This window comes from Anomaloglossus baeobatrachus, chromosome 9 (genome assembly GCF_048569485.1).
Source record: "Anomaloglossus baeobatrachus isolate aAnoBae1 chromosome 9, aAnoBae1.hap1, whole genome shotgun sequence".
NCBI classification, from domain to species: domain Eukaryota; kingdom Metazoa; phylum Chordata; class Amphibia; order Anura; family Aromobatidae; genus Anomaloglossus; species Anomaloglossus baeobatrachus.
The window spans coordinates 222950412-222966109 of NC_134361.1; the positions used below are offsets into that span (position 1 = coordinate 222950412).

Here is a 15698-nt window from a genome sequence, read left to right on the forward strand (position 1 = left end):
TTGGTCTCCCACTGTGCAGCACACATTGGCATGCTTGACGGCGGGAGACCAACGAGCATCGACTCTGTGTAAGCGTGTACGCTGGTAACCAGGGTAAATATCGGGTAACCAAGCAAAGGGCTTTGCTTAGTTATCCGATATTTACCCTGGTTACCAGCGTACACCGCTTAGCGCTGGCTCCCTGCACACGTAGCCAGGATAAATATCGGGTAACTAAGCAAAGCGATTTGCTTAGTTACCCGATATTTACCTTGGGTACCAGCGTACGCTGCTTACAGGTTTCCAGTGCTGGCTCCCTGCACACGTAGCCAGGGTAAATATCGGGTAACTAAGCAAAGCGCTTTGCTTGGTTACCCGATATTTACCCTGGTTACCAGCGTACGCTGCTTACAGGTTGTCAGCACTGGCTCACTGCACATGTAGCCAGGGTAAATATCGGGTAACTAAGCAAAGCGCTTTGCTTAGTAACCCGATGTGTACCCTAGCTACATATACAGGGAGCCAGCGCAGGCAGCCTGTAAGCGGTGTACGCTGGTAACCAGGGTAAATTTCGGGTAACCAAGCATAGCGGTTTGCTTAGTTACCTGATATTTACCCTGGTTACCAAGCGCAGCATCGTTACATGAGTCACTGGTGGCTGGTCGCTGGTGAGATCTGCCTGATTGACAGCTCACCATCAACCATGTAGCAAAGCACCAACGATCCCTGCCAGGTCGGACCGCTGGTGGGATCGTTGGTGCGTCGCTACATGTGAACCCAGCCTAAGTCCTAAAGAACACACAGGGAAAACAAACAGGGAAAAGCAAACAAACAACTTATCTCCAGATGACTCCAGATGGGAGAGGATCTGCAACATGAAACAATGTTTCTAAAGGCCGACTGCTTGCAATCAGGACTGTATAGAAACATAACTCTATCACCAGCAACATACCAAGGGGAAATGCTGGTATATAAAGACACACAGGGTGAGGGATGAGGATTAGCAGCTGAAAGTAAAAGATCTCCGCAGGTTCCTAAAGGGGAAAGAGTAAACTCTTAACAGAGAAGACACACAAACCTCCATTCTCACCACAGAGGAAAGGATGGAATATCAAATAGCAGCGACCTTCTACAGCCGGACACCACAGGGATATCTGTCACCCGTGACACACCCGTGACAGTGCCCTACATTTCCTGTTATCCGACACTTCGCATGTGATGAGCATTCCGGATTATTCAGTGCCGCCAGTACTACTAAAATCATGGAAGCTTCAGCTGATATTACTTTCTAGGGGTCGTTCTTACCAGTAGGTCGTGCCGTCTGAGCCGTCCATTTTCTGCAGGAATATATTTTATTGTCATCAGGTCACACATTGAGTACATGAGCCGTATGGCGCGTCTGACTATGACGTAGATGGCGCCCGTGTGGTTATTTTCTGGGTTATAGGAAGGTGTAGATACATGAGACGTCTCTCTACGTTCCTCACTTGTTGGCCCTGATCTTCATTTCGGTAAATTTGTAGGAATATCTGTAGCCTTTCCCAGTATCCCAAATGACACCACTACTTGTGCTGTTTGAGCCGCGGAGGTAAAGTCCATTTAGATTAGCATAGTGACACTTCTTATACCACCAGCCTCCTTTGTATTTGTTTGCACAGTCATCTGAGCTAATATCATTATCCTGGTCCTTGGTGGAAAACATGGTGTCATTGTGGTAAGTCATAGAGTCTCCTGGAAATTCGATAAAATGTACATTATTAGACCTCATTAGAGCATTGTAAATTTCCATCCCATAGCCAGGTGTTATAACCAGAACATGTGCAGGTGAACACGGGGACATCACGCCCCTCTATTACCTCCTAAACCCTAAAATATTATGTGTGAGTTCAGATAACCCCATTCAGGACTGGCTTTACGTTGCAGGGGCGCCCTACGTACCCTCCTGGTGCCTCCCTTCTCCCACGCACATTGTACAAATAATAATACAATATAGAGTCAAATAACAGTGCCATATGTTGGCTACTAATGCTACCATATCGCTTTATAAATACTAGTAGCTACATTTTCTTTTTTCATCTGGTGTAAATGCCGATGTTCTCCCGAATCCGGCGAAGTTTTTCTTTCATTCCTGCGCCTCTCCGTTCCTGAGATATGGCCTCCTCTTCCCTGCATATATAATGTTAGTATTTTTAGGCAAATAGGTGGAGTCATAAAGAGGACGGCCCCCAAGGAGCTGAGGGAACCTCCCATGTAGCTAAAATAAGCCATATCTCAGGAATGGAGAGGCACAGAAACAAAAGAAAAATATCACCGGATTCAGGAGAACAGGGACATTTAGACCAAGTAAAAAAAAATAAATTAATTTATGATAAGTGAAAAGCAGAGGTTACACAAAAGGAAAATGTCTGAACTGAGCCTTAAAACTGCAGTAGAATTGGGTTAGCCTCCTCTATGATCCCTGGTGCATATTTTGTACACGTTTTGGTCACGTTTTTAGTGATTAAGTAATATATTGATGCTTGTGTGATGGCCATCATGATCTGGTCAGTTGGGGTTGTTTTTTCTGCTCCTGGGTCGCAGACTGGTATATGAAGTACCATATCCGGTCTCTCACCTGCATTGCCACTTGTGAAGACACCCAGCAATAATTTGTATTTCTGCGACTCCCCAAAAACTGTGAATGATTCATATTTGGCAAAGTAATTGTTATATTCGTCATCCTGAAAATCGATCCGCAATGTCCAAGAGCCTGTAATGGAATACAAAGTTATCAGAGGGCGACCCCGCTGGCAAAACCTGTACTTTCCAGGGAGAGCACTCGACTGAAGCTGGCAAACTCGTCCCTACATCCCTGCTGCATCGGAGGTGAGAAACTAAGCAGAGGGATTAGAAAATCGTAAACAATGGTATTTTCACTTTTGGTTGGAGTTTCCTTTTATGTTATTTCTTGCCTATATGTCATGTGGTCCCCATATATAGCCAGGTAAAAGGGAAATTAAATACAGAGACAGGATTAAATCATTCACCACAGGCGAAAGTAGTCGATATAGAGGAGCCACTTCCTTTCTAGAGCACAAACAGTACATGCTCCGCCCCCGAGGAGCGCAGCGTCACCTGAGGATGTGATTCTATGAAGATTTTCATTGCCCAACCAGAATTCATTCATGCGGTTCCCAAATCCAATCTTGTATGAATTCCAATCACGAAAGAAATCCACCGAGCCGTCCGAGCGCCTCTGAAAAACCTGTAATGGAAAAGGAAAGTTCAGCAGCTGGGCAAGTGACAAATCTTGTCCACACCCCTTCTTATCCCAATTTTCCTTCTCCAAGACTTTTAAGACTGTAAGGACATCCCGACACTTTGACTGTTTGTTCTGCAGTGCATCTGTGCACAGTGAGCTGTCAATCAAAGCGTCGGGGGGTGCTTAAAGCCACCACTCACTGTGACTCTATCCGCTCTGGCATGCCTCTATGATTGAATAGCTCCCCCAATGGGTGAAAAGGCAATGGGTGTCAGCACACTTCGGTCACAACCAGTGGTAGTTCCGATTTGGGGTTTTAAACCGCTTAGATGCTGCAGTCAGTATCAATTGCAGCATCTAGATGGTTAACAGAGGGAAGTGGATCCGCATTTTACGTTCATGGATTCGGTGATTGCTTCCAGCTAAGGTGGTCTGTTGGGATGTTAGAAACACTTTAATGAAGAAAATGTAATTTTTTTTCCCACTTTGAGTTAATTCCTGTGAAGCACCTGAAGGGTTAACCAACTTCCTGACAGCAATTTTGAATACTTTAAGGGGCGCTGTTTTTAAAACCTATATATTGGAAGGTCCCCAAAAGTCACTCGAAATTTGTAAAAAAAAAATAGATTTTGAAATTTCAAAAATTAAGAATTCCCGCTAAAATATTAACCTTCCAACATCCTAAGAAAATAAAAGGATATTTGAAAAAAATCATGACTAGGGATGAGCGGATCTAAACTGTAAAAGTCCGGATCCGCACGTTTTCAAAGGTGCCTGTGTGCCGGGATTTGGGATTCCAGCTGTTTTATCCGGATCCGGCTGCTCCTGCAGCCTCTCCTTTACTTCCTGGGCCGCTCATCATTGCTCATCCATATGCACTGCTTTCCCCGCCCACCGGCCGTCCCGGCGTCTGTGATTGGTTGCAGTCAGACGCACCCCCCAGTCTGTGTGACATCGTCTGTCTGCAACCAGTCATTGCGGCTCAGTCAATTTCTTTCTGTCCTCAGTCTTGTTCTATGGCGCTCGCTGAGACTGAGACTGAGATATGTAGCAGAGCTGGATTAGCCGTGGGACCTCGTTTGCATTATGTTGGACCTGCAAGGGTCTTTAGGGGCTTAATAAAGTGGTGAATGAGGGTGTTTTTTGTATTTTATTCCAAATAAACGATTTTTTCAGTGTCTGTGCTAATTTACTTTCACTTACAGATTAATGGTGGGGGGGTCTCATAGACACCAGTGCCATCACTAATCTAGGGCTTAGTAGAAGCTGTGGGCTGTTATTAACCCCTTATTACCCCGATTGCCACTGCACCAGGGCAACGGGAAGAGCCAGGTAAAGTGCCAGGCTTGTCACATCTAATGGATGTGACAATCCTGGGCAGCTGTAGGCTGCTATTTTTAGCCTGGGGGGCGGCGAATAACCATGGCCCTCCCCAGTCTGAGAATACCAGCCCCCAGAAGTCTGGCGTTATTTTGGCCGGGTATCAAAATTGGGGAGGGGGGGGGTAGCACGCTGTTTTTTTAAATCATTTATTTAAATTATTTTTATCAAAAAAGCCGCATGCTTTTTGATACACAGCCAGGATAAACGCACGGCTGGGGGCTTCAGCCTGTGGCCGTGGGTTTTATCTGGGCTGGTATCATAATATAGGGGGAACCTATGCCAATTTTTTAATTTATTTATTTTTACTGTACGGGTAGAGTCACACTGACTGCACTCGGCCCCATGTAAGACAATGCTGCAGCTCTCATCTGTTCTGACCTATCTACCATTAAAGAAAGCAACGTCTCCACTGACTTACGATCCAGCCCCCTCCGTCAGTGTGCATATCACACAGCACCGTCAAGGGGGTTTTCCCATCAGGAAATATTGTATACCAGTCACTTAATATTTCTCTCCGATCTTGCAGCTCCTTACAATCCCTGGCACCTGCAAAAGTACAGTATATATAAAAAAAATTGTTGGGGAGGTAAACAGTGCTGCAGTGTAAAGCATGGGGGAGGAAAACAGTGGTTGGACAGAATGTGGATTTTAGACTACCACAGACCCCAGTATGTAGGGGTGGAACGGGGCTGTATTCCCAGGCGAGGGCGAGCCCCAGCTGCTGCGCAGTCCTGCATGCTCAGTCCGCTCTCTGGCGACCTCCACAGTGCACAGGATGGTCACATTATCGAGCACAATTCAGACACAGAGTCCAGATTCTTAACAAACACTTCTATTCTGGTAAAATTACGTAACACTCGCTGAGCAGGTACTGTCCCATCCCACCCACAGGGATTTATCTTCTACGAAGCATTGGGGCAGCTGTGGACGGAGCTCCTTCACTATGCATTGTGGGCCTTTTCACCTGGCCCACTGTTAGTGGGGTCTTCTGTGAGGAATTCTGAGGGATGGAGCTCCTTCACTATGCATTGTGGGCCCTTTTACCTGGCCCTCTATTAATGGGGTCTTCTGTGAGGAATTCTGTGGACGGAGCTCCTTCACTATGCGTTGTGGGCCCTTTCACCTGGCCCACTGTTAATGGGGTCTTCTATGAGAAATTCTGTGGGACAGAGCTCCTTCACTATGCGTTGTGGGCCCTTTCACCTGGCCCACTGTTAATGGGGTCATCTATGAGGAATTCTGTGGGACAGAGCTCCTTCACTATGCGTTGTGGGCCCTTTCACCTGGCCCTCTATTAATGGGGTCTTCTATGAGGAATTCTGTGGGACGGAGCTCCTTCACTATGCGTTGTGGGCCCTATCACCTGGCACTCCGTTAATGGGGTCTTCTGTGAAGACACCTGAGGGATGGAGCTCATTCACTATGCATTGTGGGCCCTTTCACCTGGCACTCCGTTAATGGGGTCTTCTGTGAAGACACCTGAGGAATGGAGCTCCTTCACTATGGGTTGTGGGCCCTATCACCTGGCACTCCGTTAATGGGGTCTTCTGTGAAGACACCTCAGGGATGGAGCTCATTCACTATGCATTGTGGGCCCTTTCACCTGGCCCTCTATTAATGGGGTCTTCTGTGAGGAATTCTGTGGGACAGAGCTGATTCACTATGCGTTGTGGGCCCTTTCACCTGGCACTCCGTTCATGGGGTCTTCTGTGAGGACACTTGTGGGATGAAGCTCCTTCAATATGCATTGTGGGCCCTTACACCTGGCCCTTTATTAATGGGGTCTTCTGTGAGGACAGCAGGGAGTGGCAGGTGATACCCAGGGACGGTCTCCTTAAAGTCCAAACCTGGTGACACAAGGACAACTGGCCACTTTGCCTGCTTCTTTCCTTCATGTCCAGGGCCCGTGGTTGACCCAGAAGGTCCGACTAAATTCGCTTTGGTCCACTGCTTTCGCCACACCTCCAACAGATGGTGCAGCTTTCCTATTTTACTCTTCCTTCACACCTAAACATGGCTGCTGCCTATCTTTACCCATTAAACTCCACCCTCGAGGGGATGTTTAACTTAGGCTTTAACTTTTTTCCAACCCTGAGGGACCAGGGAGCAGTCATCTACAAAGCCAGGAATAAGTGGATTGCAGGGCAGAGACGGCCAAGCTTTACACCCTCTTACAAGTATGCAGGACAGGCAGGGGTGCAACGGTCACAGGGATTGAGACTGGGCCCAGGGTTGCAGGGGCCTGCTGCCCCAGCCCCGGCTTCAGCTGAATGTGCGTCCAAAGCCGCACATCCAGTTGAAATGCATCGCAGTGCATAGCTCCATTGGGTCCCTGCACTGCAATACACGCTACCAACCAAACAGAAACCGGCAGCTTTGATCAGCGTCCCCATGACTGAGGTGGCACATGACGATGACGTCATGCACTGCAATAGCACAAATGCCGATGAAAGCTTCCGGCCACTGCGAGCCAGCTATAGAGGAGGATGCCACGTGTTGTGGGAGCCGAGATGATGGTGAGTACAGTATATACCAAGAGGGGGACAGTATACAGTCAGGGCCAGAAATATTTGGACAGTGACACAAGTTTTGTTTTTTTAGCTGTTTACAAAAACATGTTCAGAAATACAATTCTATATATAATATGGGCTGAAAGTGCACACTCCCAGCTGCAATATGAGAGTTTTCACATCCAAATCGGAGAAAGGGTTTAGGAATCATAGCTCTGTAATGCATAGCCTCCTCTTTTTCAAGGGACCAAAAGTAATTGGACAAGGGACTCTAAGGGCTGCAATTAACTCTGAAGGTGTCTCCCTCGTTAACCTGTAATCAATGAAGTAGTTAAAAGGTCTGGGGTTGATTACAGGTGTGTGGTTTTGCATTTGGAAGCTGTTGCTGTGACCAGACAACATGCGGTCTAAGGAACTCTCAATTGAGGTGAAGCAGAACATCCTGAGGCTGAAAAAAAGAAAAAATCCATCAGAGAGATAGCAGACATGCTTGGAGTAGCAAAATCAACAGTCGGGTACATTCTGAGAAAAAAGGAATTGACTGGTGAGCTTGGGAACTCAAAAAGGCCTGGGCGTCCACGGATGACAACAGTGGTGGATGATCGCCGCATACTTTCTTTGCTGAGGAAGAACCCATTCATAACATCAACTGAAGTCCAAAACACTCTCAGTGAAGTAGGTGTATCTGTCTCTAAGTCACCAGTAAAGAGAAGACTCCATGAAAGTAAATACAAAGGGTTCACATCTAGATGCAAACCATTCATCAATTCCAAAAATAGACAGGCCAGAGTTACATTTGCTGAAAAACACCTCATGAAGCCAGCTCAGTTCTGGAAAAGTATTCTATGGACAGATGAGACAAAGATCAACCTGTACCAGAATGATGGGAAGAAAAAAGTGTGGAGAAGAAAGGGAACGGCACATGATCCAAGGCACACCACATCCTCTGTAAAACATGGTGGAGGCAACGTGATGGCATGGGCATGCATGGCTTTCAATGGCACTGGGTCACTTGTGTTTATTGATGACATAACAGCAGACAAGAGTAGCCGGATGAATTCTGAAGTGTACCGGGATATACTCTCAGCCCAGATTCAGCCAAATGCCGCAAAGTTGATTGGACGGCGCTTCATAGTACAGATGGACAATGACCCCAAGCATACAGCCAAAGCTACCCAGGAGTTCATGAGTGCAAAAAAGTGGAACATTCTGCAATGGCCAAGTCAATCACCAGATCTTAACCCAATTGAGCATGCACTTCACTTGCTCAAATCCAGACTTAAGACGGAAAGACCCACAAACAAGCAAGACCTGAAGGCTGCGGCTGTAAAGGCCTGGCAAAGCATTAAGAAGGAGGAAACCCAGCGTTTGGTGATGTCCATGGGTTCCAGACTTAAGGCAGTGATTGCCTCCAAAGGATTCGCAACAAAATATTGAAAATAAGAATATTTTGTTTGGGTTTGGTTTATTTGTCCAATTACTTTTGACCTCCGAAAATGTGGAGTGTTTGTAAAGAAATGTGACAATTCCTACAATTTCTATCAGATATTTTTGTTCAAACCTTCAAATTAAACGTTACAATCTGCACTTGAATTCTGTTGTAGAGGTTTCATTTCAAATCCAATGTGGTGGCATGCAGAGCCCAACTCGCCAAAATTGTGTCACTGGCCAAAGATTTCTGGACCTAACTGTATATATCAGAATGGGGGAACATATATACCAGGAGGAGCCCAGGATGGGGTTCATTAGAACAGGAGGGGGGATATTACTACATAATGGGAGGGGCAACTCATCTCATATGTATTTAAAGGATGAGGGGAAAATCCAAATTTTGCAACGGAGCCCATCCAGCACTATTTATGCCACTGAGTAAGGGGGAATCAAGACCCCCTCGATCATAGTGTGTCCTAATACATCCAGTACAATCTATCGCATTTTATAAGTGTCTACTCACGCTTTTCTTCCTTTATTCCTGAGGCCCCGGGTTCTCCTGTCACAAGAAATGAAAGTGAGTGATCATTGTAATACCATGATCAATAAGAGATCAAAGTTATGCCTAATCCCTATTGATCTCGTCCTCGTACCCTTTTGACCAGTTGGTCCCATTTTCCCAATGGATCCAGAAGGACCGGGTTCTCCTAGAAGAATTCAAGGGACGTTTTTACATGTAAATACAGCGAAAAATTGCGGCTTAAGTTCAGGGATCTGGGGGATATTCACCTTTTTCTCCAGGTTCTCCCTTCGGCCCAGAAGGTCCAGGTATTCCAGGACATCCTCGGAGGATGGACAACCGATCCGATCCTCCGACTCCAACTATCTTCACATCTGAAGAATAGAGGATGAAGAGCTGTGATGGCGATCCACAGAGGAAGAGAAATGGACGCGCCGAGGTTGCTCATCCACCCAGGCCCTTATTGTGGTTGATTGACCTACCTGGACATGAGTCATCCCCATTACCGAGAGCCACCAAAGCAGCACAGAGCCCGGGGAGCCAGGAGACCTTCATGGTCAGTGCTGGATTTAACCACCTTTTCTGGTGCAGACCTCAACATATGACAGATATGTTTTGGTATCCGGTGCGGTTCCCGGGTATATAATGGCACCCCGCCCCAGTGTGAATTGATCTTTCCTGGCATGTTCGTTGTGCAGCAAGAGCAACATTATACTGTTTCCGATAATTGTGTGAAATCATGGATTCCGGAATTTAAGTAAGAACCATGGAGACGTAAAGACATGAGGAAAACTAAGTTGTCACGCTAGGTAAGGGAACATACTGAGCGAACGGTGAAAAGAGGGGAGAGGAAAGAGGAGAACCCTATGTCTAGGGATGGGGGAGATGGTGACCCCAATAAAACCTTCCACTAGCCCCTGGTTCCCCTGACGGCCCTCAATAGGGTCCGCGCCTATGCGCCGAGCAGGATGTCTGGCCCTTGCTGACCCTGGGCAATGATTGGACAGAATGAGTGCTAGTTACCCCACTAACTCTAAAAGGGGAAAGCAAACAACGTATCTCCAAGATGACTTTGGGAGAATGACAGCAACAAATAACGTCTTTCCAGGAGATTACAAGCCGACTGCTTGCAATCTGGACCATACAGAAAACTCTATCCCCAGCAACAAACCAATGGGTAATGCTGGTATATAAAGACACAGGGAGGGGATACTGATCAGCAGTTGCAAAGAAAAGATCTCCGCAGGCTCCTAAAAGGGAAAGAGTAAATTCTAACAGAGAAGACATACATCACAGAGGACAGGATGGAATATCGAGCAGTTTGTGCAGCCAAACACAGTGACCTTCTGCAGCCTGACACCACAGGATTATCTGTCAACCGTGACATAAGTTCACTCTCATTGAATATTTTATCGCAACATAACGGGGACAAAAAAAAAATCATCTGGTCCTTTGAAGATCTTACAACTAAGTAAATACAACAACAACTCACTACAACGTACACAAAGAAGGAGGCCAGAATACAAAAGTATAGTGTAAAAAATTAAGTACACCCCATGAATCAGTAGCTAGTAGAACCACTTTTAGCAGTAATATTTTCTGCATTATTCACTTCGTTCTGAAGGAATTTTATCCAACTCTTTACACCGTTGGTTAAGTTCCTCGAGGATTGTTGGTGGTCGTTTCTCCACCGACCTCTTAAGGTCCTGACACAGTATTTCCATTGGGTTGAGGTCTTTACTGGGACTCGGCCATTGTAGCCCTTCAGCCATTCTCATGTAGATTGGCTGATTTGTTTGGGATCATTGTCCTGTTTTATGACCCAGTTTCGGCCAAGCTTTACCTTTCGGATACTCACAGTTGCCTCTAGAGGAGTTTATGGTCGACTCAATGACTAAATTGCCCAGATCCTCTGGGGGTAAAACAAGCCCAAGACACCCCCCTCCACTTCTGTGCTGGACATTTGGTATGTGCAGATTATGTTGCGCTTGTGTTTTTGCAAAAACATGGCGCAGGTCATTATGGCAAAACATCTCCACTTGGGTCTCATTTGTCCAAAGGACATTAATCAAGAAATCTTGTTGTTTTAGATGCAATTTTGGAAACTTTAGACGTCCTACTATTTTTATTTTAGAAAGCAGAGCTTTTCTCCTGGTAACCCTTCCTAACAAACCATGCTTGTTCAGTCTTTTATTAGTTGTACTCTCGTGAACTTGAACATTTCACATGTTAAGTGAGGCCTTTGGGGTCTGAGCTGCAGCTCTTGGGTTTTTTGCAATTTCTATGAGTCCTGAAGGGTCAGTCTTAGAGGGGAATTTGTTGGGACGTCCATTCCTGGTGTAACATTGTCGCGCCCAGGGATATGGGGTACTCGGTCCCAGGCAGTTTCTCTCTTGGGAATGTCACTTTGGTGGCCGTTGACCGGTTCTGTGCCCTGGGCCCTTTTTGTAATGGGGTGTCTTTACAGGGGTTTTAGGTTAGTGTTTATATGTGAAGCCACTTGCAGTGTTGCGGCTATAGATATGGAGCCGCCTCTGCAGAATGTCACTACTGGGGCTGGTGGTAATGGCAGCCTGGATGGTAGGCCCTCCGCAAGCAGGGCCGGGCCCCAGAGGATGGGTGATGTGATGGGCGTCGGAAGAAGGTAGTCCACATAGAGGTATAGTGCAACTGGTTTTTACTCACTGCTGGTAGGTGGTAACAGGTTACCCAAGGCCGGCTGGTTTCACCTCCAGGTCCCCTTCGTCCCAGTGCCAGTTCAGTAATCTGGTATCTTCCTCCCCTGCACCTGTCTCTGGTAAATGGGTCCCCGTGGCGTAGAGCAACTGGGGGTCCCCGTCCGGTGGTTTGTCTACTTCTGTCCGCCTGACGGTAGCATGAACCCTGTGGGGTTGGAGTCTCTGGTCCTGTCCCCGATCCTCACTTTGCTACTGAGTCTTCGGATTCTTAGGGTCAGCGAGTACCTTGATGGTCCCCTCGCTGGGCAGGTGTTAACAGGTCAGCATGGAGCTCTTTCCTGTCCTAGGGTCCTGTACCCCGTCAGTGCGTAGTTCCGGGAGTACTCCACTGACTCCACCAGCAACTACTCTCCTGGGTACCAGGTCACCGTCAACCCGAGTCAGGACGTCGCTTCTCTTCCACCTTCACTCTCCTACTGCTGTAAACTCACTGATTACTCTCCACAGTCTGCCCCTCTCACCTGGTCAACTAGTGGACTGGACTAGCTCCACCTCTAGGCGGCCATCCATTGATCCAACCCGAGCTAAGTACCATTGTATGGGGGATTGTTGGGGAAAAACTGGGATTACATGGGTTTTTGGTGTTACCGGCACTGGGTTTCTGGGTCCCTAGGGGGTAGGCCCTGCATCCCGGTGGGGATGCAGAACCTTGTAGCACCCTGATGGCTTCAGGGGCGCTACAACATCATCACCAGTATCCCCACACTGTCACACTTCCTCTTCCCAGCAGGGACCCCAGCACATTCAATCTCCTGGCAGCTCAGCAGTGGTGTCTGCTTCTATCCTAAATGCCTGCTTGTGGGGTGTGCATGTGTGGCGCCCTGGACTAGCCAGGTCGTCACAGGTAACACTCAAACACCCCCACACCCCCATTAGACAGTAACATTAGCCAAACACAAATCCTTGTTGCCTCCCTCCAGGGTCTGATATCCACACCGGGTGGGGCGGAGCCAAGGGTTGGCCCCACCCACCGAGGAGTTCACAGGCCTGGAGGCGGGAAAAGTGTCAGTTGAGTGTTGGAGTTTGAAGAGAGAGGAGTAAACACTTGGGTGTCTGGGTTTGTGGCCCAGGCACTGACAGCAAGGTTGGCAGACGGTGGTGGCCGTCTGCAGGAGTGGTGAAGCAACGCGGAACCGTAGGACCGGGGTCAGGCGACGGCCCGCCGGTACCGACCAGGGAGCGAAGTGAAGCCAGCACACAGAGGCAGGGCCATCGGACCCCGACCAGGCTTGGAGCCGCCGACAATAGTCAAATCCGAATGTGACCGGAACCCCAGGGGTTTCCTAACAACCAAAGACCCGATAGAAGGCAACCGCCCACACCGTGAGGGTATACAGCTACCGCCTAAGGCTAGAGACCCAAGGGCCAGCGCCTGCGGGCAAACGGGCTCCTCCGGCATCCATCCACCGGGGAGCGGACTACTGTTGGGGATCCATAGTAGTCAACTAAGTACATTAAGGTGCAGGGAAAGACAGCCGCCATCACCTGTCCGGGGAGAGACACTGCAGCCGGCTGCGGGATCCATCCATCCAGCCGTTTGGTTTACCGAGGACTTTGTGCATCTCTTACTGAGTGAGTACACCCATGCCATCCGGCACCGCGCCGCGCTGTCTCTGCAACCCTGCACCTCAGCAACCCTGCCTCCCCGTCACATCATCGGGCCCCGGGACCACCGACCCCTACCCACGGAGGGGGAAAACTACATCCCAGCTGCTCCCTACCATCGCTCCCGGGATCCCCGTCCCCAGCAGCGGTGGTGCCCATCTTCACCACGACCCGTGGGTGGCGTCACGGACTAAATCCCCCAAACCAACCACCCCTTTCACTCACGGGCGAGGAGCGCCGCTCGAGTCCCCGGATCCGGCCCACCGCTCGAGCCACCGAGCAGCAGCAGCCGCACCAGCGCCGGACCCGAGCGTTAGCGAGCGCGCAGCAGTGGCGGCATCCTCCCCGCCCGCGACAGATGCACTTCTAGTATGGTGACATGCACTTTCTTTTTTTTCTCCACTTTTTGAGAAAAAATGTTACAAAAAATCCCAGTTTTTCCATAGAAATCCATTGGAAACGTTTTCCAAGTGTTCCTGAAAAGATTCTCCCACTGTGTCCACACTTTGACGTCTCAGCGCAGCGGGTGTGAGGATGTCACTACTGCGCGCCTGCTGTGCCGAGCTGCCAACCTCTTGCCAAGGAGATCGGAGCAGTGGGGAAAAGAGAAGAAGTGAGGATTTATTTATTTTTAAATCATTGAGTACTCTGGTGGCCAATGGCCATAATACTATATGGATACTATGGGGTGTGCATTATACTGTATGGAAGTCTATGGGGGGTGCATTACAATATATAGAGGACTATGGGGGATGCATTATAATATATGGCGGAGTATGGGGGGCATTATATTGTATGGAGAACTATGGGATGTACATTATAATATATGGTGGACTATGGACGATGCATTATACTGTATGGAAGGCAATTTGTGAGCTATTTTGCTATATAGAAGACTATGGAGTGCATTGTACTATATGGAAGATTAGGAAAGGGGCAATATATTATATGGAGGAGTATAGGGGTGCACTACAATATATGGAGGATGATTGGGTGCATTATACTATATGGAGGTCTATGGGGGTGCATTATATTATATGGAAGGCAATTTGGGGCCAATTATACTATATGGAGCTCTATGGGATGCATTATAATACTATATAGAAGGCAATGTGTGGCCCATTATACTTTATCAAGGACTATGGGGAGCATTATGCTATATGGAGGACTATGGGATGCATTATACTATATGGAGGACTATGGGGTGCATTATACTATATGGAGGACTATGGGGTGCATTATACTATATGGAGGACTATGGCGAGATTATACTATATGGAGGACTATGGGATGCATTATATTATATGGAGGACTATGGGGTGCATTATACTATATGGGGGACTATGGGGGTGCATTATACTATATGGAGGACTATGGGGGTGCATTATACTATATGGAGGATTATGGGGGGTGCATTATACTATATGGAGGACTATGGGGAGCATTATACTATACGGAGGACTATGGGGAGCATTATACTATACGGAGGACTATGGGGTGCATTATACTATATGGAGGACTATGGGGTGCATTATACTACATGGAGGACTATGGGGTGCATTATACTATACGGAGGACTATGGGGAGCATTATACTATATGGAGGACTATGGGGAGCATTATACTATATGGAGGACTATGGGGAGCATTATACTATATGGAGGACTATGGGGTGCATTATACTATATGGAGGACTATGGGGAGCATTATACTATATGGAGGACTATGGGGAGCATTATACTATATGGAGGACTATGGGGTGCATTATACTATATGGAGGACTATGGGGTGCATTATACTATACGGAGGACTATGGGGTGCATTATACTATATGGAGGACTATGGGGTCCATTAGGTTATATGGAGGACTAGGGGTTGCATTATACAATATGCAGGATGCATAATACTATATAGAGAGCTATGTTGGGCCTATTATACTATATAAAAAAATATAAGGGGGCCACTATACTGTATTGAGGGCTTGTGGGGGCTATAATAATATTTTGAGGGTTATGAGGGAGCCTTTACACTGTATGAAGGGCTATGTGGGGGCCATTATACTGTATACAAGCAATTATACAGTGTGAAGATTTATTTGGGGCCATTATACTGTTTGGAGGGCTAGTGGGGGCCGCTAAGATGTGTTGGGGCTATTATACTGCATGGAGGGCTGTGTGGAGGGTCACAGTTGTTGGGATCATACTGTGTTGAGGTCACCATACTTTGACAAGTGAGTTGAGGGGGGTACACTAGGGTCATCATACTGTGGGTGTTGAGGAATTCATTGTGGGG

The 15698-nt window shown here is 47.5% G+C and overlaps 1 protein-coding gene across 1 annotated transcript; it reads right to left on the reverse strand.

Moving 5' to 3' along the window:
• Nucleotides 1–1322: 1322 nt before the first annotated feature.
• Nucleotides 1323–9658, reverse strand: LOC142250774 (ficolin-2-like). The gene is made up of 8 exons (XM_075322994.1): nt 9547–9658; nt 9334–9438; nt 9198–9251; nt 9068–9103; nt 5022–5149; nt 3094–3223; nt 2594–2728; nt 1323–1710 (listed from the first exon to the last, which is right to left on the reverse strand). The coding sequence occupies exons 1-8, from the start codon at nt 9617–9619 to the stop codon at nt 1463–1465; spliced, it is 909 nt and encodes a 302-aa protein (XP_075179109.1). The 5' UTR covers nt 9620–9658; the 3' UTR covers nt 1323–1462.
• Nucleotides 9659–15698: the final 6040 nt, after the last annotated feature.

Coding starts and splice junctions, on each gene's coding strand:
- LOC142250774 (XM_075322994.1), bottom strand. CDS start 9,619: ATGAAGGTCTCCTGGCTCCCCGGGCTCTGTGCTGCTTTGGTGGCTCTC. Junction 9,439..9,546: donor TGGGGATGACTCATGTCCAG/GTAGGTCAATCA, acceptor TCTATTCTTCAG/ATGTGAAGATAGTTGGAGTC. Junction 5,150..9,067: donor AGGAATAAAGGAAGAAAAGC/GTGAGTAGACAC, acceptor GTACTTTTGCAG/GTGCCAGGGATTGTAAGGAG.